At 47.9% G+C, this 27483-nt stretch overlaps 1 protein-coding gene and 1 long non-coding RNA gene across 5 annotated transcripts in view; both read left to right on the top strand.

The window, feature by feature from the left end:
- The first annotated feature begins 288 nt into the window (after positions 1-288).
- Positions 289-10112, top strand: LOC123853842 (uncharacterized). The gene is made up of 5 exons (XR_006793220.3): positions 289-666; positions 831-889; positions 983-1118; positions 1486-1533; positions 2182-10112. It is a non-coding gene; the product is annotated as an uncharacterized LOC123853842 (long non-coding RNA).
- A 5318-nt stretch (positions 10113-15430) lies between these two features.
- RGS9 (regulator of G protein signaling 9) overlaps positions 15431-27483 on the top strand; it is a 75302-nt gene continuing 63249 nt past the window's right edge. Inside the window, exons 1-3 of one of the 4 annotated variants that reach the window (XM_064583642.1) lie at positions 15431-16017; positions 16680-16931; positions 19475-19548. Coding sequence is in view for 2 of the 4 variants with exons in the window: in XM_054510733.2 (XP_054366708.1) it covers positions 26303-26359 (57 nt within the window). In the remaining 2 variants the exon portion in view is untranslated. Of the gene's footprint in view, positions 16018-16679; positions 16932-18330; positions 19549-26109; positions 26360-27483 lie in introns of those variants that run through there. The other 3 variants (XM_064583641.1, XM_054510733.2, XM_045888586.3) reach the window with 3 other exon arrangements.

Here is a 27483-nt window from a genome sequence, read left to right as displayed (position 1 = left end):
GCATCACACTTCACTGCCAGTTAACTGGGCTCTTCATTCTGACCTCAAAGCTCTGGACAGACAGGTGTCATTTCTCACTACTCAGTCGCTTTTCTCCAATTAGATAAGGAACTGACGCTCAGAAAGTTGAAGCAACTTGCTGAGGGCCACACCGTGACTCGGTGGCAGCCTAGCCAGGGATCCAAACCCCACGGTATGCTGTCTTCACTTCCCCAGGTTTTAGGGATGCGGTCCAAGGCTCGCTCTCTGCGACAGATGCTCCCACTCGCAGGGCGCCAGACACAAGCCGGTCTCACCTGAGGCTCCGCGGCGTCCCACCGGGGCCAGACACCGCCCCCTGGCGGCAGGTGGGCGCAAGCGCAGCGCATGCTAATGAGCCCGCGGCGCGGCGCGCTGATTGGCTGGCGCGGATTCCAGCGGCTTTCCCGGGGCGGGGGCCGAGGCCGAGGGAAGGGGCGCCGCCGGCAGCAGCCGCCCCGCCCCGCGCTCCGGGCCGCCCTCCTCCCGCCGGGCCGCCGGGGCGTGTGCGGGGCGCGCGGGCGCCTTCGCCGGGGGTTCCCCTCCTGCGGTCCGCTCGGGTTCTGGTTCGGCGTTCATCGCGGGTCCAGGATGACGATCCGACACCAAGGCCAACAGTACAGGCCGAGGATGGCATTTCTGCAGAAGGTGAGCGCGGTCCGGGGCCCTGGGCCCTGGGAGGTGCGCGGGGTCCCAACTCTGGGAAGTGTCCGCGGAGATGCTGGGGAGGCGCGGGGCGTGTGGCCGGGAGGGGAGGGCATCCCTGTGGTCTTCAGTGGCTGATGTGTATTGTAATAACATTATCTGTTCAGGTTTCCAAGCTGCCCGGGGGTCCTGAACAATCAGCAGTGCTTGGGCGGAATGTTGGAAGGTGAAGAGCTTCCTATGCGCTCAGGTGGGACTGTTCTGAGGGTGTTCTACACCCTTTCTGCCAGCGGTTCCCACTAACTCCCGTGATCCACAGGGTAACCTGCACGTGAATGCCCCCTGTGTGGCCCTCCTGCCTTCCCTGGGCTCACTTCCCCAGCTACCTACTGCTGCTTCCCAGGATCAGTCCTCTCACCAACACTCAGAGGTCCCATAATTACCCCATTTTACAGGTAAGGAAACAGGTGGTTAAGGACCAAGACTGGAAGAACTGGTGTGGTGCAGTGAAGCTGGTCTCATTACAACAGTAAAAACATAAAGTGTGCAGCCTGCAGTGGGTGGGAGTATCCAATTCTGTGTGAGGAGTAGGGGAGGGCACCCCCAGTCCAGAGAGCCTTGAGGCTGAGACTGAAGGGACTTCTGCTGGAGAAGGGCAGAAAGAAGACCCAGGTGGTGGGGGTGGCGTGTGCCAGAGCAGAGGGGTGTGCATGTCTGGTGTTGGAGGCAGGTTGTTGCTATTGCTGAGCTTATTATATCGGGGGAGTGTGAGGCTGGACAGGCAAGCAAGGACGGATCATACAGATCTCCTATGCCTTTCAGAGGTGGCCTGATTTCCCCCAGAGGAAGCCACAGAGGAATTTGGAGCAGGTGAGTGATGTGGTCAGATTCAAGTTCAAAATCAAGGTCAAAAGGCCAGTCTGATATGAGCCAGAGGAAAGATGGGATGTCTTCTTTTCCCTGAGCTAAGAGAATTCACCCAAGTCCTTCCGTGCTCACTACAACTCTAGCTGCCTAGGAAGTGACACGCTTATCAAGGATTGGGAGAAAGGTTACTGGTCAGAAGGTTGCTTCTTTCTCCTCCAGCTGCCATACCTCCATCTTAGGCTCCATCTTACTCTTGGGTAGCCAGGCCCACCAGCCCCGCCGCCGCCGCCGCCTCTGATTTCTGTTGCAGGGCCTGATGACTGGCACCCCACCAGAGAGGGCTCCTGGGCTTGCTTAAGATGTGGCAGAAAGAGGGGCACCTGGGTGGCTCAGTTGGTTAAGCTACTGACTCTTGATTTCGGCTCAGGTCATGATCTCAGGGTCATGAGATTGAGCCCCACATCAGGCTCTGTGCTATCCACACAGTGGACAGAAGAGCATGGCTAGGCAGCCGGGTATGGCCCCCAGCACCCACAGGGCTCTGTTCTGATTCCAGCCTATCTCCTGTGTCCCGGCAGCTCTGGCCAGCTAGGGGTGAGGGGGACACAAACGTTCCTCCAGGCCTCTAAAATGTTTTTCTCTTCAACTTAGGGAGACAGCTGGACCTGGGCAAGGACTACAAGGAGTAGGGATCTTAAGGAAGCTTGGATGGATTTAGAATTGCTCGTCTCATCTATATATATCCCTCCATGTAGCACACATGGAGCATCTGCTGTGTTGCAGACATTGTTAGATGCTGGGATAGCAATGACATTCGAGACACGGTCCCTGCCTGCAAGTGGCTTCTAGTCTAGTAGGGGGAGACAGCCACACACACCAATCCAGTGGCTCATCATAGGTGCCACGAGACACCTGGAGGGTAGAGGAAGTGCCAAAATGTGCACACTCACTGTATCCTGGGTGCAGTATCATGAAAGGATTCTGGAAGATTCTGTGGTGGTTTAGCTGGCTCTTGAAGGGCGCGAGGGTGTTCTTGAGGCAGATGGGGTGTCGGAAGAGGGCGAGACACGAGAGCAGGAGGACGTGCATCTAGTTGTGGATTTACTGCGTGTCAGTCATTGACCAGAGTCGGATGGTGATGGCCAACAGGCAGTTCTATTTCCAGAAGGAGGTTCTGGAATACTTGAGAAAGGTTCTCGGTGGTTGTTGAGAATGAAACAGAAATGAGGACTTTTTGAGGCCGGACCCAAGCTAGCGCGGCTTGTGGGACTTGGGCGTATAGACTGTGATTCGCAGCAGTGGAGTTGGGGCGTGAGTCCCTACTGCTGAAGAGAGTGCTGTGGTTTGGGATCCTATTACATCTTTGCACAACAAAGGATATAATTGGTATGGTCCCCAGGAATCCCTCTCTGGTTTATGGGAACACTCTGCTCCCTGACATCTTATGGAGAGTGACAACCACTTAATGGGAGGAGAAACCGAGAGCGTGGGTGGACGGGCTATGGACGCTATTGCTTTTGAAATGCTCGTAGTGACGGTCTGGATTCTCTGAAGTGCTCGATGTCATACCTCAGTCAGCGGGACTCTGAGAAGGGAAACGCTAGGCTCCTTGTGGGGTCAGAGAGGCCAAGGATGACCTCTTTCTTGCAGCATTTGTTTGTAGCCTCAGGAATTAGTCGTGGAGAAGTCAGGATTCTAGAGAGCCAGGAGGCTGTGGTCTGGACAACACTGTGTGTGTGTGTGTGTGTGTCTAATGAAAGAAGGTACTTCAGGAGGGATGCACACAGAACACAAAGATGAGGGGGGCCCAGAGAAATGCCCCAGCAACACCCTTTCTGGAGAGCTTTAAAATCAAGGTGTGCTTTCTCTTGTTGGTGGGCAGTGTTCACCGAAGACGACGAGATGGCCAAGATCACCTCTCTGAGACTTTAGGAGTCAGTCCTATGTTTTGTGCGTTAGATTTATTATGATTCTTTTTTTAGGGAACCACTTAAATGAATTTACATTGGAAAAGGTCAGAGGAAAATGATTCTGGACCCTAATGGAAAGACTCTTGTCTTAGTCTGTTCAGGCTGCTGTAACAAAATGCCACAGCCTGGGTAGCTTATAAACAACAGAAATTTATTTCTCCCAGTTCTGGAGGCTGAAGTCTGAGATGCCAGTGTGGTCGGGTCTGGTGAGAGCCCCCTTCCCACTCCCATACTTTGTGTGGCGTCCTCACATGGTGGATGGGGTGAGGGAGCTTTCTGGGGTCTCTTGTATAATCAGGGCACTAATCTCATTGACGAAGACTTTATGGAAGTAAAACTAGTGAATCACTAAAGTGGTAATTAGTAAAAGTCGATTGTGCCTACGCCAAAGAGATAGTTTGCAAACCAGGAGCTCTCAGACCAAAGCATGGAATGAGGCTTGGGGACATATTGTTCTAAAACAGCTTAGAACGCATGAAGGCAGTGATTTTTTCTTTACAGTGATTGGTTATAATATTAGAATTTTCTTAAATGATAAGGAAGTCGACAGTGCTTACCTCACATCAACCTGGGGAAACAGTTCACATGTTGCTTGTAATTTCCAGAGGCACAAGCAAGAAATGACCCAGGTCAAGTTAGCCTTGCAAAATAAGCTAAATCAACCTTTGTTTTTATGACTAAACTGTTGTTGGTTTTTTTTTCCTGCTTCAGGAATTTTCAAGGCTGGTCTTCAGTTGTTTTGGATTTTGACGGTTGGGGGGACACAAATATTCCAAGCATAGCAACTCCTGAAAGATATACATGGCGCGCGCACACACACACACACACAAACACACAAACACACACACAGACACACATGCTCCGCTCTTCAGCAAGACCTCCCTTTGTACAAAGTGTGACCTTCCTGCTGGCAAGAAATCGGCCTCTTTTTTCCCTGGGGTTTTTAAAAATAGTTCTTATTGATCCGCTTTGAAGGTTAGTTTCAAATTCTTCATAGGCTGGTTATTTTTTTTTTTAAACTCAAAGGGAAAGAAAGGAACCTGCTGATATTTTTATCAGAGAAGTTTAAATTTCTAATTGACCCAGTGGGTAAAACCCCTCCATCTGCTGCTTAGGAACCTACCCGCCCCCCCCCCCCCGCCCGCCCTCTTCCCGGACTCTCTACCAAGAAGGTGGCCGTTTCATCCAGTGAAATACAGTATTTTCGGGAATAGTTATTTATAACCTGAGAAGTTATGAGTGAAAGGAGGAAGTATTCAGCCGTGTCATTAGAAACCAACTCTAGCTTGACGGTGTGTGTGTGTGTGTGTGTGTGTGTGTTGGGGAAGAATGCACCTCTGGCTGCCCCCACGAGGAGGGACCCCCACAGCCTGTGGCTCCCCAGCCCCCCATGTCCAGGACAAGAGCCCCTCCCACTCCCTTGTTCTGTGGGCGCCTGGTTGACCCAGCGGCCAAGATGCTGCCACCGTTCCGGAGCCATCTGTGAGCCAAGAAAGCGTCCCTGCAGATGAAGCGTGCAGTGAGTTTTGCACAAGGAGCCCGGGGTGCCCCCTGGGCCCCCAACCCTTCTCACAGGCTGGCTATGTGCCTGGCACTGCGTCTGGAACGGTTTCAACTGACAGTGCACCTGATTCCAGCCCATTTGTCAGGATGGTGGTTCAGCTGCAAATACTGGGTTAGCAACAGAAGGAAATAGGCATCCTCCCCACCCCCACCGCCCCTCGCATTGATTTAGGACATTGTTCCACACTCCTTGCATCTTTGGGAAGGTGGGGCCTTCCAGCCTCAGGAGCAGGCTGGCTGAGTAGGGGGTGGCAGGTAGAATTTCTCCAATTCAGGGCTCCCCTGCCCGATTCTTCTCCAACGCAGCCAGGTCGGGGTACCTGCCTTTCTCTCTCCCCGGCTGCATCACGGGCTGCCTTCAAAGTCCACTTTGTCCGGGAAGCATTCCCTGAACATCCTGATCATCCCTGCTCCCGCTGAGGTCCTGCGCAGTTTGAATCTGTGTGGCCCACGTGGGGCACACTTTATCCTGTGCTTGGCCTTGATCTCTGGCTGCATCCTGCTACCCCAGCTCCTGGAAGACAAAGATTATGTTGTTTCTTTTTAGCAATCATAGAAGTGGATCCATAAGAAGGATTCAGTTACATTTCTCTCTCTGGATTAGGTTGTCTAGCTACATTTTTCTTACGTAGCTTTACTGGCTGGTCCCTGAAGGGCAGATTGTGACGATGATTCTTTCGCTGGCACCCCCACCCCAGCTGTCGCCGCTCCTCTGTTGCCTCAGAGAGGATCTGTTTCATAGTCAATGTTTTCATTTGCTCTTCACAACTATCCTTTTAAATAGATGGGACGGGAATTATATTTTTTCCATCAGTGGATAAAAATACCGAGATTCAGAGCAGTTAAATGGCGGTCCCAGGGTCACAGAGCTGACCCTGAACGCTTCTCTGTTGCAGGGAAGACCCGTGGTCCCGTTGGAACCGCAGGTACATTCACGCACGATAGGGCCTTGTGAGCTCAGGGCTCATACAATGTTGCGTAGGGTTAGGATGAATTGCAGGAAAATAGCTGCTGCAGGGGCGCCTGGATGGCTCAGTCCTTAAGCGTCTGCCTTTGGCTCAGGTCATGATCCTGGGGTCCTGGGGTCGAGCCCCGCATTGGGCTCCCTGCTCTGTGGGGAGTCTGCTCCTCCCTCTGCCTGTCGCTTCCCCCTGCTTGTGCTCGCCGTCTCTCAAATAAATAAATAAAAATATTTAAAAAAAAAATAGCTACTGCAGGATTGAAACAGTTAAATCAAGAGGGAGCCCTGGCTGACAGGGGTCCTCCAGGTGGAGATGTGGCAGGCCAGACCCAGCGGCTATGGGGAGGGTGAGGAGGACTGCTTTCAGGGGCGAGGCAAGCCCTCCGTCTTACTGTAGTTATCTGCACCAACCCTGATACTTCCTGCCTCCCTCCCTCCCTCCCTCTGCTTTGGCTGTGAGCGCCTCCTGGGATGCCCCCTCCCCCCTCTCTCACTGGAGCTCCAGGCTGAGGCTGGTTGTCCAGGCGTCTCGTGGATGCTTCTGGGCGTCTGTTCCAGCAGCGCAGCACAGACCGAAGTCTTGCTCTTCCCAAACAGGCGTTTGGGTTTCCTATTTTGGACCCTGATGCCTCCATCTGCTTGGCAGGGAGGCTGGAAACCCTGGAATCCTGTTCTCTTTCCCTCACCAAGTTGTCCCTGGCGTCTGAGGACAAGGGTCCACACCTGCAAGTGCTCCCAGCCTCCACTCCATCTTGTCCTCGCTGCTCCTGCCAGGACAGCCACTGGGACCAGCTCACTGGGCCCCCACCTCGGCATGCCCCCGTTCTCGTTACCGTCTATAAAACAAGGCAAACCATGATGCTCCTTCCTGAGAGCTCCCAGGGGCCTGGTGCTGTGGGCTGAATCGAGTCCCCCCTCCTCCCCCCCCCCCAGGGTCCCATGTTCAAGTCCTCACCACCAGGACCTCGGAATGGGACTGTATTCAGACGTTATCTTAGTCTGCTCGGGCTGCCAAAATAAAATCCCACAGACTGGGGGAGTTTCAACAGCAGAAATGTCCTGTCTCCCCGTTCTAGAGGCTGGAGATCAAGATGCTGGCAAGGTGGGTTTCATCCTGACAGCCCTCTCCTTAGCTTGTAGGCAGAGGCCACCTGGCTGGGTTCACAGGAGACCCCTCTGTGCGTGCCCCGGGGGGTGGGTGGGGGCTCTCGGGTCTCTTCTTGTAACTAATCCGATCTGAGCAAGGCCCCATCCTTCTGATCTCATTTAACCTTAATTACTTCCTTCCAGAAAGGCCCCATCTCTAAATACTGTCATACTGGGGATTAGAGCTTCAACATCTGAGTGGGGAGCAGGGAGGTCACAAACATTGAGTTCCTAACAGAGACAGAACCTTCAAAGAGGTGATTAAGTTACAATGAGGCCATTAGGGTGGGGCCTCATCCAATGTGACTGGTGTCCCTGTAAGAAGAAGAGATTAAGACAGAACCAGGGACACTAGGCAGAGGGATGGCCACCTGCCAGCCAAGGAGAGAGGCCTGGAAGAAACCCACTCTGTGGGCACCCTGATCTCAGACTTCCCAGCCTCCAGAACCCGGACAAAATGAATTTCTGTTAAGTCACCCTATCGATGGTATTTTGCTCTGGCAGCCAGAGCAGACCGATATCGTATGAAATGACATTTGCGGTCTTCTGGGTCCTGGATCCCTCTGCTTCTTCCCCATGCACGCCATGCCCTTGTATACTCCCAGGCCTTTGCACACGTTTGCTCCCTGGTCTGGAACGCCCCTTTTCTCGGTGGCGAGGCAATACATTCTCACCGAGTCGCCCCCGTGCTCTCCTGTTAGAACCAGGGGCCGAAAGCAGACGTGATGTGTGTGGCTCCCAGGCTGAAAGCAGTGAAAGATACGTGTGTACACCCCACATTGTTGTGTCTTCCCCTGCGTCGAGGTCAGGAAAGCAGGTGCTAGAAGGCAGGACCAGGGATGGTAGCAGCCTGGATCTCGGAGTCAGGACACTGAGGGAATGCCCTGGACGTGGGCCCCCTGGAATTCACATTTGCATAAGAGAAATCGATCTTTGTTGTGTTAAGCTTTCAATCCCACAGCGCAGTCTTGACTAATACAGCCTCATTTTCTGCCCAAATCTTCATCTCCTAAGTCCCCGTTTAAATACTACCTTTTTTTTTTTTTTTTTTTTTAGATTTTATTTATTTGAGAGAGAGAGCAAGCACGAGTGGGGGGAGAGGTGGGAGGAGGGGCAGAGGGAGATGCAGACTCCCCGCTGAGCTAAGCAGGGAGCCCGACGGGGGTGATTAGATCCCAGGACCCCCCGGATCATGACCTGAGCGGAAGGCAGACGCTTGACCCGCTGAGCCACCCAGGTACCCTGCTACCTCTTTCTTTAAAAGCTTTCCAGAATTAACCCACGCCCAGTCAGAACTAATCACTTTCCTTTGTACTTTGACATCACGTGTACCTTATGTCTATCTGACAGTGCTTAGTGTCCTGGCTGGTTTATGTACCTGTAGGGTTAGGGACATGGAATGATTAAGAGGATGAATTCTGGAACTGGACTGACTGGGTTCACATCTCACATCTCAGCCCTGCCATTTATCAGCAGTGGGACCTTTGGTGAGGACCTCTGTTCCTATCTGTCCATCTGGTACCTACCAGAGTACCTTCTACAATGATTAATCATTCAGTAGTACCTGCTTGTCAGCTTCCTTCTGTTTTGTCTTGCAGATTGAAGAATTAGTAAAAGACCCACAGAGCCAGAGATGGGGACCAAAGTGTAAAGCCAGAGGGTCCCGTGATTATAGAATCAAGGGCCCTGTAACCTAACAGGTGGTATAATCTATGGGGCAGGCCAGAGCCAGCATAGACTACAGTTCCCTACAAATTAATTCAAACTGGAGGGGCAGAACTCAGGGAGAGGGAGGAAGGAAAGATGAATTCAGTGTCACTTTTGAAATCACTTTCCCTGAAGTCATCATTTTATGCGTCCATCAAGAGACAGGCATACCTTGGAGATATTATGGGGTTGACTCCTGACCACTGTAATAAAGCAAACATTGCAATAAAGTGAATCAAATGAGTTTTTTGGTTTCCCGGTGTATGTAAAAGTTATGTTTACACTATACTGTGGTCTAGTGAATGTGCAAGAGCATTATGTCTGAATACATAATGTACGTATCTTAATTAAAAATACTTTATTTAAAAAGACTTCAATGCTAAAACATGCTAACTCTCATCTGAGTTTTCAGTGAGTGGTAATCACTGATCACAGATCACTGTAACAAATATAATAATAATGCAAAAGTTTGAGGGGCACCTGGGTGGCTCAGTCAGTTAAGCGTCTGCCTTTGGCTCGGGTCATGATCTCAGGGTCCTGGCATCCAGCCCCTCATCAGGCTCCCTGTTCAGCGGGCTCCCTGCTCAGCAGGCTCTCTCCTCAGCGGGGAGTCTGCTTCTCCCTCTCACGCTCCTTCTGTGCACTCTCTCTCTCAAATAAATAAATAAATAAAATCTTAAAAAAAAGAAAAAGTTTGAAACATTGTGAGAATTACGGAATGTGATCCAGAGACATGAAGTGAGCAGGGATGCCACCAACCTTCAATTTGTGAAAAACACAGTATCTGTGAAGTGGATAAAGTGCGGCACAACAAAACAAGGTATGTTGGAAGTTTTATGAATTTTTTTTCTACTGTGATGAATTACCTTGATTGATTTTTAGAATACTGAATCATCCTTGCATTCCTGGAATAAACCCTAGTTGGATGCTTGATTTTTTAAAAGATCTTATTTATTTATTTTTAAAGATTTAATTTACTGATTTGAGAGAGAGAGAGCGCACACACGGTGGGGGGGCGGGGGAAGGGGCAGAGGGAAAAGCAGGCTCCCCACTGAGCAGGAAACCTAACATGGGGCTCGATCCCAGGACCCTGAGATCATGACCTGAGTTGAAGTCAGACGCTCAACCAACGGAGCCACCCAGGTGCCCCTGGATGCTTGGTTTTATTTGCTAATATTTCATTAAAGATTTTGCATCTAATTCATGAATGGGGGCTTTTTGTTTTTTGTTTGCTTTCCTGACACCGATCAGTTTCCCAGTTTTCTGACACCAGCTGGGTGTCTAACAGTTCAATTCAGTTCTGAAACCACCTGCAGTTAGTGTCAGACTCCCCAGGTTTACGATCTCAGCCCTACAAGACTGTCCCCACTTTGGATGCCAGTCCAAGTCCCAGGTCACCAGTACTTCCGATGACTGGCTATCAATCCACAGCACCCCCAAGCACATGGTTGGATAACTCACTAGACCAACTCACAGAACTCACAGATCATTTTACTTACCATTACCGGTTGATTATAATGGATACAGTTTAGGAACAGCCAAATGGCAAAGATGCATGGGGCAAAGTACAGGAGGGTGGGTGGGGTGTTTGGAACTTCCAAGCTCTCTCAGGGTGAGCCACCTTCCCAGAACCTAGATGTGTTCACCAACCCTGATGCTTTCTGAGCCCATCACTTAGAGGTTTTTATGGAGGTTTCATTATGTAGGCATGATTGATTAAATCACTGGACATTAGTGATCGACTCCAGCCCCTCTCCCCACCGTAGAAGTCAGGGGATGGGGCTGAAACTTCAGCCTTCTAGTCAAGACTTGGTCTTTCTGGGGACCAGCCCTAAGGGCCTCCAGCCACCAGCCATCTCTTTAGCATCCAAAAGACACTCTTAACACTGCTGAGACTCCAAGGGATTAGGAGCTGTGTGCCAGATTTGGGACAAAGCCAAATCTTCACTCATTTCCAAGGACAGTAAGCCATAGGGCAAGCTCTGAGGGAGTCAGATGGGAGAGACCAATATTTTCAGTCCAGGCTGGCAGAGACCCTCTTAGCATCTCTTCTCCCACTGTTGGGACTATGCACCTTGCCCTAGCTTGGTGGTCCCAGTCCTCTGCATCCCCCTTCCCCAACTCTCCACATGCTCAAACCTCCTGCATCTTACCCACTACCCTGAATCTCCCCAAGAGCTTCTAAAACAATCACAGCTCCCTCTGCACTTGGTGGGTGCTGTTCCCACAGGAGTCTGGCATCCTCTTGCAGAATAATCAGGAACTACTGTGGTGTGAGCAGCTCCGGTACCTGCTCTTCCACGTAAATGTCTGGACTCAGCCTTTCACAACACAGCTCTTGGAGCTGCTCAAAATATCCTGGGTTGTTGGCATCACCTGGTATGAGAATTTTCTAAAGCACTGACATAAGATCTCTTGCCTGGTGTTATTTTCCTGGCTGCATTTCTGCCCCCAATAGTGTTCTCTTTCCACCCTCCTCTTGCTCAAGTGGAGCATGGGGACCCTAGGTTCTTCGGTCCTTTAATTATTCATTTGTCACAGATGGGTGCTGTTGAGCTCAAACCCCAAGAGCTAGCTCTTCAAATTCCTGGAAATTCCTCTTTTGGGCCACTCTTCAAGTATACTAAATTATGACCAATGTAGATAAATAACAGCTGTTGTTCGGAGCATATATAAAATGCACACAAAGCCAGTCACTACTCAAATTTATAATTAGAAATGGAGAAAATACCTAACAGCTATCTAGATAATTATAGCTATAATCTCTCAACAAGGGACAAATTTTGACTATGTAGCCAATGGAATTGAAGGGTCCTATTTGATTAGAAAATTGTGTGCAGTTAGTCTTAACATCAAGTACAGTGTCATAGAGGAAAGGAGATTATCAAATACATGAATACAGATTTTGGTTCTTGGATGGGTTAAATGGGTGTTGGAGGAAGTCATCAAGAGGACATTGATCACCAGTTGACCCTCAGACTGCACCTGGGCAATAGGAGGTTCCTCACCCCCTCCCATCCTTGGAGTGCACATTCGGCCTGCTGTTCCCATGGTGAGAGCCATTTTCAAGGACGTAGGCTTGAGAGAGCAATGTGTGTTGAGATCATCTGGACAGTACACATGACTGATCCCCATTAAGGCTTCTATATAAACTTTTAAGATTCTGGTGGGTGAAGGTTCTAGAGGGGAGAGGGTGGGAGGATGGGTTAACCTGGTGATGGGTATTAAAGAGGGCACGTTCTGCATGGAGCACTGGGTGTTGTACACAAACAATGAATCATTGAACACTACATCAAAAACTAATGATGTAATGTATGGTGATTAACATAACAATAAAAAATTTAAAAAAAGATTCTGGTGGGTGGATGAGATTTACTCATCTTACGGCCACCCACGGCAAGCCTTGCTTATTAGACCTACTACCTACTAATCTGGGGTTTGCCTTTTCCTTTGGTCTCTCCTTGCCTTCTGTGTACGGGGAACAGTTTCAGATTTCACCCAGGAAGCTCCCAAGGTTTTGAACCAACAACAGGGCCAATAGGAACTTAAATTTCAGAAAGAGATCAAATATATAGAATGAAATCAATCATCAATAGAAAGGACAAAGAGACTATAAAGATCCCACATCCAAACTTGGTGACCTGGGTGCAACTTCAGGGAGGCACAGCTGGATAGAGGCTGTAAACAGAAAAGCTTAAACCAAGTTAATTGCATTAAACTGTAGCTTGAGAAAGAATACGGGGAGAGCATTTCTGAAAGGGATATTAAAGTAGGGAATTTTTATCTTGTCTCTAGCACCACAGGAGAGAGTGCCTTTTACTCATGAAAATAAATATCTAGCCAATCTGACAGGTGTTATCTGTAGAGTGAAGATACCAGACGCCATTAAACTTGGGTATCGTTCTCCTTGTTGATTTCATGCTATTTGTCTTCAATACAATATACCATAGTAAAACAATCTGGTCTCCCACGTAGATCTTCCTTCAAGAAGGAACACACTGTTGGCAAATAAAATTATCCAGATGACTGAAAACTATATTTTTCACTAGAAAGGAATTAACTCACACTCTAGGTTTATACATCAGTCCCTTTTGAGTTTGGTTAGCATTAGTGCGTCTTCTGGAGCCTTCTGCTTACCTCTGCGCAAAGTAATGAAACTAGGTTTCTGGCCCTACACAATGGAACAAGGGCAGTCTAACCTATTCTCACCCTCATCTTTTAGGCAGGTTTTGCTAGAAACCGCAAATTCAGTAACATACTAGGAAGTTACTTCAAAGCTCTCCCTGACAGAGGTTTGTGCCAAACATGTGAAACTACCTCATTAAGAGCTTCTGTTGTTACTTTAGTAACTAAGCAATCCTGAGCAAAGTTCAAGACAATCCTTGTATTACATTTTATTCCGTTAGGGCAAGTTTCCAGTGAATGTCACTTAATGTCATATGTACAAACTCACATGGTTTTTAGCTACATTCTATTTAAAGTAGTTCCTTTTTTTTTTTAATTTTTATTTTATTTATTTATTTGACAGAGAGAGACACAGCGAGAGAGGGAACACAAGCAGGGGGAGTGGGAGAGGGAGAAGCAGGCTTCTCGCTGAGCAGGGAGCCCGATGCGGGACTCATCCCAGGACCCTGGGATCATGACCGGAGCCGAAGGCAGACGCCTAACGACTGAGCCACCCAAAAAATAAATAAATAAATAAAATAAAGTAGGTCCTTCTAGGAGTCCATGAACAGATTTCCTCCATTTGTCATTAAGAAGTCTTAGCTGTAGAATTTCTGCTGGGAACAATTCATGTCCCCCCCCCGAAATAATTTTTCCATTGGTTTATAATTATATATTGATAGTATTTGCTCAATAATATTGAGATATTATCTACTGTCCATGACATGTAAGAGGAAAGGCAAGGAGAGTTTACTTCCTATTCCAAATGTTACATGGTTTGTAGTACTTTGTTAATTATGGACCATTTTCTCAAACGCAACTATCCTTACTGAAATCCAGTCAGATGATTTTCAAAAAAGTACTTTCTGAAATGTCTTTTGAGAAGTGAGAGTGCCTTCTGAGTAGGTCTGCGCCCAGGTGAATGATTTCTTTGTATTTCCCAAAATTTGTTCTGGGAAAAACCGCCCTGGAGAGATATTAATAGGGTGTTACTCAAAAGTTACTGTTGTCAGGGGCGCCTGGGTGGCTCAGATGGTTAAGCGTCTGCCTTCGGCTCAGGTCATGATCCCAGGGTCCTGGGATCGAGCCCCGCATCGAGCTCCCTGCTTGGCGGGGAGCCTGCTTCTCCCTCTCCCTCTACTGTTCCCCCTGCTTGTGCTCTCTCACTCTCTGTATCAAATAAATAAATAAAATCTTAAAAAAAAAAAAAAGTTACTGTTATCAAAATGCTTGAGAAACACCAGGCTAAACAAAGTTAGACAAGTTCCATTACTGCAGGGCTTCTCAGAACAATTTAGTGTTCGGGATGCATGGGTGGCTCAGTGGGTTAAGCCTCTGCCTTAGCTCAGATCATGATCCCAGGGTCCTGAGATCAAATCCCGCATCGGGCTCTTGCTCGGTGGGGAGCCTGCTTCTCCCCTGCCTGCCTCTCCTCGCTTGTTCTCTCTCTCTCTGACAAATAAATAAAATCTAAAAAAAAAAAGTAAAATAACTAGTAAAATAGTTTCACCAAAGAACCCATACCACTAACCACACACAGGAGATGGCAGGCATCATCCTCACTTTATTTTCTAGAATTATTACTTTTTATCCTCACTTAAAATCGAGGACAATCGAGTTCAAATGTTTAGGCAGTCGGCCTGTTGCAAGAAGAGAAAGAACCAGGCCTGTATCCCGCAAGTAATCTGCAATGGCGAGCGTCCCATTTCCCCTTGGCAAGTGGCAGTAACACGTGGTAAGAGGTCTTTCTTTATTCCAAGCCTTCACCCTCCTCTCCCACAGGGAGGGTATTCCGACCTCCTTCCAAATTGCCCTCTGCCTACTCCCCCTTCACCCCGTTCCTCCTGGGCCACGGTTCCTCACGGTTCGACCCGGACCACGATCCCGTCTCCCGTATCTGGCCACAATGAAATACTAAGGCACTTACTTTTGTTTTAGTTACTCAACTGTTCTAAATGCACAAGGAGGTCGTTCTCTCTGGTACATGGGAACGATCCCTAAACTATGTATTTTTCAATTAGGGTGTCGCCACTCTTTTCTACAAGCCAGATGGCCTCGGGAAGTCATCAGAAGGAAACAAGCCCACAGCTCTGGGTATTCGCGGGGCCGATCCCGAGGCATCACCTCGGGGAGAGAGGCCCCGGCGCCACGGCTTCAGGGTGGCCCCTCCGGGAAGCCTTCCTCCCCGCCCTCCAGCCCCGCAGCGCCCCGCGGCGCCCCGCAGCCCCGGGCCCGCCTTCCGGGGCTTGCGCCCACCTCGCTGGCAACCCAGCGCCCGGAACACAAGACACAACGCCCAGCCCACGCCCTCCAACCCGCCCCACGGCGGCCGGTGGCGCAGAGCCGGAAGTGGCCCTCAGCGGAAGTCCGTCTTCCGAGAGTCGCGTTTCCTCTCTAGGAGCTTGGAGGTATCCTCACCTCTATGATCTGGCCCCAGGCGGCGGTACGGCGGGAAGGAAACGGGGGCGCCGGGCGCGCGGGGTAGAGCACCCATCTGTGTCTTTGGCACACCTACTGCCCTTTTTTACGTGTGCATCTGGCAGCACTAGTGGCAGAGAGTTGGGAATTGCCATAAATGGAGATACGGACTCACAGTGGGGCACCCCGGAGGTCTCAACAGTTTTCTAGCTGTTTTTTTTTTTTTTAAGACTGCACTTAATTAATTAATTAATTAATTTACAACCCAGAGATCAAGAGTGGCATGTTTTTATTAGCGGATGCGCACATCCCTTTTTTATTGGCATGAAGTCTAACTTTAAAACAGTAACACAGGTGAAGGGACCCTAAATAATTTTTGAAAAGAGGTTTTACATAGGAAGTACCTTTTGGACTTGAACCCCAGGGAGGGGCTGGACCTGCTGCTCCTCTCTTCTCGGAGACCCAGCCCTTTTGTCCCCTAACACTGCAGGGATGACTGGGCACACCTGTCCTTCCCCTCACCCCTAGGGCCCCACTGGCTCGTCTGTTGATTCAGAGGTTCGTGTTAACCCTCTTATTTGGATTTTCTGCTCTAAAAGGAGAAAGGGAAGACTATGCAAATATAAATACAGAATCTAGTAAAATTAGAATTGTCTGGGTTTATTTTTTAAAAAGATTTTATTTATTTATTTGAGAGAGAGAGAGAGAGTGCCGGGTCAGGGGGAGAGAAAGAAGCCGACTCCCTGCTGAGCAGGGAGCCCAAGGGCTTGATCCCAGGAGCCCAGATCAGGACTCCAGGGGAAGGCAGACGCCTGGCTGAGTCACCCAGGTGCCCCAGAATTGTCTAGGTTTAAATCTAATAGCATCTAACACAAATAAGGGCATGGTGAAATAAGTTCATTCTGGGCAAACAGGATGTAAAGAGGCAATCCTGTTGAAAAACTACTTGGCATTCTATATCAAGGGGGTTGGGGGGATGGGTTAGCCTGGTGATGGGTATTAGAGAGGGCATGTTCTGCATGGAGCACTGGGTGTTATACCCAAACAATGAATCATGGAACACTACATCAAAAACTAATGATGTAGTGTATGGTGATTAACATAACATAATAAAAGAAAAAAAGCTATAATAAAATAAAATTTAATTTAAAAAATTTTAAAAAAGAGAGAAAACCAGTGAGTTATATATATTTTTTAAAAAGAGCCATTTAATGTTTTAGGTTCTGATCAGTGTGATACCATCTGCGGAAAATTCAGCCCAAGCCGAAAACCAAGAGAAAGGAAGAGCTGCACTCCTGAAGTCATTCTGCAGTGGACAACTGCTGATTTTGCTTGCCCAACAACCAGTCTTCTTTTTTTTCTGATTTTGACACTATGATTTTTCTGTGGGAAAACACCTAAGCCTCAGTCTACTTCTGGGGTGGGCTCGTGACCCAGGTCTGGCCAATCAGGATATCCCAGCAGGGCCCGAGGTAAGGCTTGAAGTCAGAACCGGGCTGCCAGGTTCCCAGTTCTGGTTCTGCGGCTTAGTAGGTTCATGGACTTCAGCTTGTTATTTATCTTCTCTGAGTCTCATTTTATCATTTGTTGAATGGGGATATTGATGATAGACGTCCGCTTCATAGGGTTGTGGTGGGGACTAATGAGTGAAGCAGGTGTACTAATGCTTGTTGGGTACGACTGTTACCATTGTTTGCTTCCAAGCAAGCTCTTACCACCCTTCCTTTTTTAGTTTTCCTTTGCCTTCCGCATACTGCAATATCATCTACTGCACGATCCCAGAATTATATTTTATATCTTTCTTTCCCACTGGAAATACCCTGAAGGCAGGACTGTATCTTATTCACCTTTATACCATAGGTGCTTAACTGGTAGCCACCCCAGAAATGGTGCTCAATAAAGGCTTAGTTGGACAAAACTGAATACTCTCCAACACAGAGCGGAGAAATCAGGAACAGTTAATGAAAATGCAATAAATGCTAGATGATGAAAGGGAAGTAGAGAAAACCACATGAAGTCAGAAAAATTTCCTTACAAAAAACGGTCTGATTCCTGGGGATTACAGATTCCATTTTTTCTTGGTCAGGGACTTGTTCTCATATAATGGGCAGATGAGTTCCAGCAATAATAGATTGCTACCTAGGGCGGACTTTGTGAATTATTGTTTCCTTTTCCTGATTTAGAACGCATCTCTTCCCTTGCAGATTGTCGGGAGAAATGACCATTGCCTTTGGAGCATCAGATCCATCCTCAGGATATAAGATACCACCCTGTAAACCCTATACTCCTATGCAAAATTCACACAGATAATGCAAAGTGTACAGGCAGCTTAAGGGGTGAAGGCTTCATTAGGGGCACAGAGGGGGTAGATCAGGCCAGCCAGGAAACCTTTCTCATGGGTGAATGCCTAATCTCTGATGGTGACACTGGGTGAATAATAGCAGCATCCATTTTTCTGCCATATGGCCTTGGAGTCATACCCATCTGAGACTCAAAAATTCTTAGAGTTGGAAGAGATGGACAGGTTTATATAGTTTACCACTAAATGTACTGTAGATCTCATCTTCAACATCTTAGACCATGAACACTCCAACGGCACCCAGTTTCCTGGCCCAAGAGATAACCTATTTAGTTTATGGGACAGTTCTGGTTGCTAGAAAGTTTTCCCACTGAGTCCTAATGTCGAAAACTGACCTCTGTGCTCTGGAGCTGAAATGTAATAGGAAGACAGAGTTTGGGGCTAAAGAGGAACGATAGTTTTATGACTTTGCCAGGCAAAGGAGAATGCAGCAGGCTAATGCCTTCAAAATTGTAGACCCACCCAGGTTAAAAGATTGAGGGGTTTTATAGGAAAATACAGGATCTGGGTGGTTTCGATAAGAATCTGGTCCACGCTACTAGCTGGGTTGGTCACATCTCCAGGGGGTCTCATCACCAGCAGGGGCACCAGCCATTGGAGTCTCGTTACTAAGTATACATTGAGATCAGCAGGATGTCAATATCGACACCGAGTTCCTGGAATAAAGGATTCCACAGAAAAACAAGTGAAGGGAGGAGGCTTTGAGAATGAGGAAGAGAAAAAATTGTTCAGTGTAAAGTCAAGCCTTGCTGAAGCATTATGTGCCCATCTTAATTTCCATCCATTTTTATGTTTCTATCGTTCTTTCCCTAATTGCTCTTTATGTAACTATGTCCCAATTCAGGTTTTGCTAATCCTTAGCAGTCTTTGGTGCTACACCATGAATCTAACAGAGAAGGACTTCCAACTCCCATCCAGTATCTCTGTGGTCACCAATGTCACATTAGTAGGGAGTATTTACACCACAGCAATGGGCAATGCCACAAATCAGATCGATCTCCTGCCAAAACCCAAACCAAAACCCAAATCCAGAAACCACTACTTACAAGCCATCGGCGGCCCTTATCCCTGGTGAAACTCATTGATTAGGAGGGGATATAGGCTATGCATTAAGTATCTGCAGCCCAAAGTTGTGAGTGGAAAACGCGAGGCACAGACTCCATGCCGAAGGAGTGGGGAGGAGGAAAGCATCCCCTCAGAGAGTGCAACTTGATCTAGATTCTGATGGAGGCCAGCAGAGAGCATCTCATTTGTCAAATACAGCATGAGGGGATTATCCGCAGAACCACTGGCAAGAGAAAAGACATAATGGTGAAACAGATCCACCACGTGCTAGAGAAAAAGCACATTTCAGGACTGGCTAGAAAAGGACCCTCGTGTTGATGAGCAGGGAAACCGTGGCTGAAAAATCACATTTGGCCTGACCCTGAAAGAATGAACTTTGCTAGGGAGGTGAATGGGAGCCGCTACAACTTTTTGAGAAAGGGGACATCCTAACAATAGCAATAGCTTGGGAAAATTAAATCTCTGGGTTTGCACTTTTAAAAATTGAGGTGTAATTCACAGACCATAAATGTCCCCCTTCTAGAGTGTATAGCTCAGCGGGTTTAGTATATTCACGAGGTCGTTCAACCATCACCCATTATCTAATTTCAGAATATTTTCATCACCCAAGAAGAAACCCCATACTCACTAGCAGCCACTCCCTGGGATTCCTTCCTGTCCTAAAGGTTTGTACTTTTTTTTTTTAAATAAAGATTTTATTTATTCATTTGACACAGAGAGCATGAACAGAGGGAGAGGTAGAGGGAGAGGGAGAAGCAGACTCTCCACTGAGCTAGGAGACCAATGAGGGACTCGATTCCAGGACTCTGGGATCATGACCTGAGCTGAAGGCAGATGCTTAACCATCTGAGCCACCCAGGTGCCCCAGGAGGGTTTGTACTTTTTACAAAACACCGAATCTAGTGTCTGTAACGTGGCCTGAGGTTTGGACCCAGAGGGACTGGCTACCAAAGATAAACAGAGAACGGGAAAGCAGAATTGGCTTTTCTAAGGTTCAGGTGATGTATCCAGACATCTCTCTTTCTCTCTCTAACTAGAGAAAAGGAGAAGAAAGAAAGAAGAGAGAGAAAGCATTATTAGATCCACACATGGGAGCAAAGAGAAATGAGCAGGGGTGAAGTAGGTCTTCAAATGCAACATCTGAAAAAAGTGAGTTACAGATGTTAAAAGATATTCTTGCAGGGGCTAATGTTTTTATTTTCTTTGATTTTCCTTTATGGGTCATCTTCCTATACCCTTTCAGACGTTGCCTTTCCTAGGGAAACCAAGGGAAAAGCAGAAGGGGCAGGGACTTTGAAAAATCACTTGTTTTGGAAAGCCTTAAGCAAGACATTTGCTCTCTGCTGCTCTATGGTCTCTTCACGAAAGGCAGTGATGGTGGCCGGCAGCAGGAGGAGGGGCTGAGGACCTGGGCTGTGGTGCCTGAGCCACCCACACAGGCAGGGGGAGAGTCTGGGTGTCAGTAGAGGACCCCAGGCTGCGTGCATTTGGTTTCAGAATCCTCGAAGGATGGGCACAGCGTGTCTGACAATAGAAGGGGACTTCAGTGAGACTAAGACTACTGGGGTGCACCAAATGATACATTTTCCTGGGGTCTCTTCTCCTAAAGTGGGTCTTTCTTGCCTCTCACCCCCACCCCTCTTGATCACTTGCAGGAATGGTTGGGGTATGTAGATGGTAGCACTCAGCACTTTTAAAAATTTACTTTTTTTAAAATTTAAGTTCAATTTAGTGCATATATAGTGTATTATTCATTTCAGGGGTAGAATTTAGTGATTCATCAGTTGCATAGAACACCCAGTACCAGTGCTCATTCCATCACGTGCCCTCCTTAATGCTCACGACCCAGTTACCCCATCCTCCCACCCACTTCCCCTCCAGCAACCCTCAGCTTGTTTCCTAGAGTTAAGAGTCTCTTATGGTTGGCCTCCCTCTCTGTTTTTATCTTATTTTATTTTTCTTTTCCTTCCCCTATGTTCATCTATTTTGTTTCTTAAATTCCACACATGAGTGAAATCATATGGGCACTCAGCACCTTTGAATGTCTGTTACATGGAATCCCGTTTTGGGGGAAGCTGGTTCAAGTTCAGAGGGGCATTGCTTTGCAGGGAGCATTAAATCCCACTCCGTCTACCTTGGGGCTAATGGAGATTTATTCTACCTAGAACACTAAAATCATATGATTTTAAAATAGGAGAGGACTTCTGAATTCATCAAATTTGATACTTTCTTATTACTAATAAGAAACTAATGACTCGGAGAGATTAGGTGACTTGGTTAGAGATTAGGTGACTTGATCCAACTAATTCATAGTGACAGAAAAGGGACAGGTAGTTGCCTAGGGACAGTAGGGGGAGGGATCACAAAGGACACTTCTGGGGGTTATGGATATGTTCCCTATCTTGATCATGGGTGTGTTTGCATGGATGTATACATATATTAAAACTTATAAAATTGTACACTTTAAATATAGTGCTTTTTGGTGTATGTCAATTACACCTCAATAAAGCTGTCTCAAAAAAATCACACATCCTCTGAGAACTAGAGCAGGGCCTAGAACACACATCTTGTGCCTTGAGACCTTCACACCTCCCCTTAGCCCCAACACTGTCTTAAAATCAAAGCCTACTTCAAGTTGTGAAAAATGCCTTTTCTCTTAATGTCATTTTTAAAAACTCCACAGTTCCAAATTTTCTATGATGTAAAATAATAACACCCTTCACCAGAAAGTAGCAGACGTCATTTGAGAAAGTTCCAGTGTGACCTGGTCCGTAGATAGATAGCAGGGTACCCCACAGAGTTGGGAGGAGGGGGTGGGACAGAGCAATGTGTGGTTCTGTTCTGTTTACCTGTTTATCTCTGGTGATCCTTGTGAAAAGTATGATCTCTGGATGCATCCAGACAATGTAATTTAGGATAAAAAAGGATAAAGGATGGGGCTTTTATAGGACTGTACTTTGTGATGTACTGTACTTTTGATGGCCCCTAGTGGGCCAAGATAATTTCTGAGAAATCCCTGGATGAGGAAGAGGAATGGAACCTCCTAGAAAGGTTCCAAGTCCTCTTTTTCTTCCACTCTCCCAGATTGAACAGCCAGGATCACCAAGTGTGGCCAGCTTGCTGAGGTCTAACATAGCTTCTTTGCGGAGAAGGTGAAAGTACGGTGGGAAGGGGGTGTGTGCTTCACCTGCACTTCACTTTATTACTGAACCAGAGCTGACCAGTGGGTGCACCAAGAGATTCTGTCCCTCTGGCCTGGTATGCTCACTGTGGGAAAATAAGGCCCTCTAGTTTTCCTACAGAATACATTTTCATGAGCGATTGCCTCTCTAGCAGGTGCTAGGAAGAAACATTCATGCATGGAAGGGTTTTTTTTCTCTAAATGAGAATAGGATTGCACATGTAATACACACTTGTAACAAATTCAAACAAGACAAAATTATATGAAATGCAAACAAGTGGTAGAAAAGGGCAGTGGCCCGGGAAGTCAGATGAGTTCGACGTGATTTCTGTCTGAGTCAGGGAGACATCTGTGTAGGTAGGGAGGTGCTGTTAATGAGTTGTTCAAAGTGCTCGGGGACACAGGATCAACTCTGAGAATGATCCTCTGGGCTTCTGCATTATCAAAGACATTTAACATATCATGCTGCTTCTTTATGGTTTACCTGCCCTGTGTCCCTCCCACCTCTTGAATCCTTTGCCTTCGTCTGCGTGGCTCTGTGCTCCAGGAGGCTGACCCTAACAGGTGCATTACCCAGACTCCACTACCCCCTGGCTTCTGGTCAGAACTGAGCAATGGGAGGCACCAGGAGGAGAGCAGGTCAGAGTATTTATTCCCCTGGCATCCTATCTAGCCATGGCTGTGTCCCTCCAACATGACAGCCCTGCAAGGCAGCCCCCTCCACCAAGGCTCTAGCTCCCCAGCCCTTTGTTTCTGGATAACAGCAGTGGTTTCCAAGGTTGTGGATCTCTGGTTGCCTAGACCTCTTTTAGGGGTTCCCATAACCCTGCCCCACCTCTAAGAAGACCCTTTGTGAAGTCTCTGCCTGGAAGTGGTCTGATACATCCATCATGTGGGAATGAACTGTTGAAGATTCTGTCTCCCCTCCCAGTCTGGAAGCTGGGAGCCTGGCTTTCTAAAGTCTTATCTCCTCAGCACTGAGCGCAGTGAACTGAACTAAACTGTTGAGCTGGCCAGGGACATTTTACTGGGAGATGACCTTAGACCTGGGTTTTAAAGGACACTGCGGTATGGAGGACCATGTCATTGTGCCTGGACAAGGTTTATCCTACAAGGGACAAGGTTCAGGCCCATATCGATTACACTGAATAGTATCCAGGGCAACATGACCTGTCTGGGGTCTGAATGACACCCTCTTGTTAATGAGGAGGAGGTCACAATAGTGACAATGATGATGATGGAATGCTCACTTACCTGAGTCCTGGGAGGATTTCAGTTTTGTATCACGTCCCTCTACCATGCTGCAAGATAATATTTGCTTTTGGGAGTCAATCCTTTTGTTGAGGTATGGTTTACAGACTGGGTCATGCTCCAATTTTAAGAGTACAGTTGGGTGAGTTTTGACAAACTTATTTACTTGTGTTACCACCATTCCCATTGAGATATAGAACATTTCTATCACTCCAGAAAGTTCCTTTACACCTCTTTCCATTTAATCCCTGACCCAAAGCCAACCATTGTCTGATTCCTGCCCACCTCCCTCTATCCAATCTCCTGAGACCTTGTGTCCAATGCATTCCTCACCACCCCCCTCAAATGATGCTAATCCTTGCCTCTGTGCATATTCTTTTGCTGTTGTCTGATGTACCTGCAGCAATCCCTTTTTCCTTTAGGACTCCTCTTCCAGGAAGTCTCCCTGATTTTCTCTTCCACTTGGGCTGGATAAGGTGCCCTTCTACAAAGTTCTGTGTTGCATTGACTGGATCTCCATGATATATAGATTCGAATTATAACATATTTTTGTTCAAGTATTCTTCTCCCCCATGAACCTGTGAGCTCCTCGAGACAGGGACTGGGTCATATTCTGCTCTAGCTCAATGCCTGGCATGCAGTAGTTTGTTGTTTAAATGAATAGGCGAATTAAATCAATTCTATTTTTCAGGACACTGTCACTAAAGTCTTGACACCACATTATGTTTTAAGCCCCTTTGGTTGCAAGAAACCAAGGACTCAAGTTACTTGAGAGGATTTGTGGAGATGCATGTGCCCTTGGAAAGGCAGGGAGCCAGGTTAGCTCTAGGGACTTCTCGGTTGGCCTCACGGCCCCTCCTCTGCTCTCAGCCTGTTTAGTTTCTTTGCTTCTTTTTTTTCCAATGGGCTTCCTCTGCTCAATTTTCATTTCTGTTGCCTTGTAACTTCACCTCGCACTTGGCCTCAGCTTCCTCTGGCCCTGACTTTACCTCTGTCTGGCTCAAGTTGACTTTTGTGAAGGTAATAATCTAGCAAGTTCATCTAAGCTTTTCAGATCCATATCATGGAGTGGCTGCTGGTCACATCTTCAGCATCCCTGGTCCAATGAGCTAAGGGAGGGTGGGTCCCACAAAGCAAGGTTGCTCGGTAGGGCAGGGCCTGATAGAAGGGAAGGAGAAGACATTGGCAGGCATTATGGGGTCTCTCCTATCTGATTATTAAGCAAGATCTCATGTATTTTTCCTGTTTTTGCTCCTGAACAATTTAAGTTATCTCATCCTTGATTTTATGTAGGAAAGCCACTTTTCCCCTTTATGCTTAGGGTTTATAGAATCAGGGAATGTTGAAGCTGGAAGGAAACTCATAGTTCATCTGCTCCAGCATATCTCAGTGTGTGTTCTATATAAGTCCAGGCCCAAAAGACACTCTATTAAAAAAAAGTCATATTTGGATATGGGTATTCCAGCACTTTTCTTGGGTTATAGTTCACACTAGGAACATAGTTCCCAGTGGTCTGGTTTGCTTAGTAGGATCTCTGGTCTTCTGCATGGATGGACACCTATTGGGTCCTGGATTCTTTAAAGCAAAAGGGAGTGGTGGACCATTCCTAGAGGGGACCGGCCATGAAGCCCTTGAAATTGTTTGCAAACTTGAGTCAGTGTTGTGTGAATGTGTGCATTGTGTGTATATGTGCATGCATGTGCCCATGAGCATGTTTCCTGAGAGAGTGTCTATAGCTTTCATTTTACAGGTATGACCAAAAATGTGGATAAGAACCATGGGCTTTAAAGGGACATTGATTGGTGTGCCTTTCCGAGCCAAACCCCTCATTGTTCTCCTTCCAACTCAAACATTTTATCTGCCACAATCGATCGCCATCCAGCTAATATGAAAAAATAAGATGCTTCACAGACAAAGAGTCTCGCTGATTACTTAGGAAGGTCATTTTTCATTTTCTAGATATGAAAGCACTAAGGACCAGAGAAGGAAAATATAACTTGCTTAGATCAGGCAGCTGGCCCAGTAGTGACTGCATCTTTCCTGTCTCTCTCTCTCTCTCCCTCCCTCCCTTCCTTCTTTCCCTCCTTCCTTCCCTTACTTCATTAACCGACACCTCACCAATCCACTTATGATTTGTTTCTCTAGACACTGCTAAACATTTGCTGAGGACCGAGCACTGTGTTACACATTTCCCCATTAAATGATATGGCAACCCATCTGTTGGATATGACCATTCCATTTTTCATTTTTACCTTTCAGGTAAGGAAATTGAGGCTTAGAATTTTTTTTTTTTAAAGATTTTATTTATTTATTTGAGAGAGAGAGCACATGAGAGGGGGGAGGGTCAGAGGGAGAAGCAGACTCCCTGCCGAGCAGGGAGCCCGATGCGGGACTCGATCCCGGGACTCCAGGATCAAGACCTGAGCCGAAGGCAGTTGCTTAACCAACTGAGCCACCCAGGCGCCCGAGGCTTAGAATTTAAGGAACTTGCCCAAGGTTGCCCAGCTAGCCAGTGGCAAAGCTGGGATGGGAAAGACCATTTTTCCCCCCGCGCTCATTAGTGAGGCTGCTTTGTCTCACTTCTGCACATAACAGACTTCTGCCCCAGGTGAAAAGGCCACTATCTGCGACAGATGCTCCCACTCGCAGGGCGCCAGACACAAGCCGGTCTCACCTGAGGCTCCGCGGCGTCCCACCGGGGCCAGACACCGCCCCCTGGCGGCAGGTGGGCGCAAGCGCAGCGCATGCTAATGAGCCCGCGGCGCGGCGCGCTGATTGGCTGGCGCGGATTCCAGCGGCTTTCCCGGGGCGGGGGCCGAGGCCGAGGGAAGGGGCGCCGCCGGCAGCAGCCGCCCCGCCCCGCGCTCCGGGCCGCCCTCCTCCCGCCGGGCCGCCGGGGCGTGTGCGGGGCGCGCGGGCGCCTTCGCCGGGGGTTCCCCTCCTGCGGTCCGCTCGGGTTCTGGTTCGGCGTTCATCGCGGGTCCAGGATGACGATCCGACACCAAGGCCAACAGTACAGGCCGAGGATGGCATTTCTGCAGAAGGTGAGCGCGGTCCGGGGCCCTGGGCCCTGGGAGGTGCGCGGGGTCCCAACTCTGGGAAGTGTCCGCGGAGATGCTGGGGAGGCGCGGGGCGTGTGGCCGGGAGGGGAGGGCATCCCTGTGGTCCGTTAGTGCTACTTGGTGTTATTAAATGACTTATTTGCTGTGTGTGTGTGTGTGTGTGTGTCCGTGTGTTAAAGACTACAATAATTAGGTTTCCACGTAACCTGTTTGTAGCGGAGAATCTGAAGCCAAGGGCGATGGTCCGCTGGAAACTGGAAAACAACCTGTTACTCTGCAGCGGAAGGTGCCCGAAATCATTTAAGCCGAGGCTGTGTCAGATTTCGGGCAGAATCCTGATATTATCATAAGGTTCCCAGATGTTGAATTAACATTTTTTTTTTTTTTTGCTATTTTTCGAATCCCACATTGCAGTATTTTTAAGTTGGAGTGTGTGTGGTGTGTACACATAGACCACAAAAACGGTGTGATTTGTAGGATAAAGGGACACCCTGCTCCCAGAGTCTCTAGATTCCTCATTCAAGTGTGTGTACTTGTGTATCTTAGATCTGTCTGTGTTGGCAGCAGAAGTCAGAGCCTTTCCCTTCCATTGCAAAGGCTTTCTCAGACCATGTGGCCAGGCACCCGGTATCCATCCCGTGGACACTTGGGATGTGGCATGCACCTTGTGGGGTGATGTGTTGGGTTCCGACTGGCTCCTTTTTGTTCTGGACTTTTGAGATAATCAGTGTCAGAGGACATGGACAAAGGATTAGGTCCCAGGTCACTTGCCCAGCCTTCATCCCTCTACAGCCGTATTTCACAGTGCAGTGTCAACCTTTTTAGGCTTATCTTGTTGAGCAGAATTAGCTGAATGCTTTGTGACAATTAAGAGCCCTGCTTTGAGCCCTTGGAGCTCAGCAGATTGGTGTAGTTGGTGACCAACTGTCCTGATTTGACCAGGACTTTCAGTGCTAAATTAACCTGGACAGTCCCAGGCATGATGGAGATAGTCGGTCAACATGTAGACCACCTACTTCAAGAAGCTGGTGCATATTCCAGGTAGTAGAGGTGTGAGGCTCATCCATAAAAAGAATCCATAGAGCCTGTATAGCAGATACCAGTTC

Source organism: Mirounga angustirostris, unplaced genomic scaffold, assembly GCF_029215605.1.
Source record: "Mirounga angustirostris isolate CCGP_5_RB_7025 unplaced genomic scaffold, mMirAng1.0.hap1 SCAF_17, whole genome shotgun sequence".
Lineage (NCBI taxonomy): Eukaryota > Metazoa > Chordata > Mammalia > Carnivora > Phocidae > Mirounga > Mirounga angustirostris.
The sequence above is the reverse complement of the archived record's forward strand: the minus strand, read 5'-3'. Positions and strand labels throughout refer to the sequence as shown.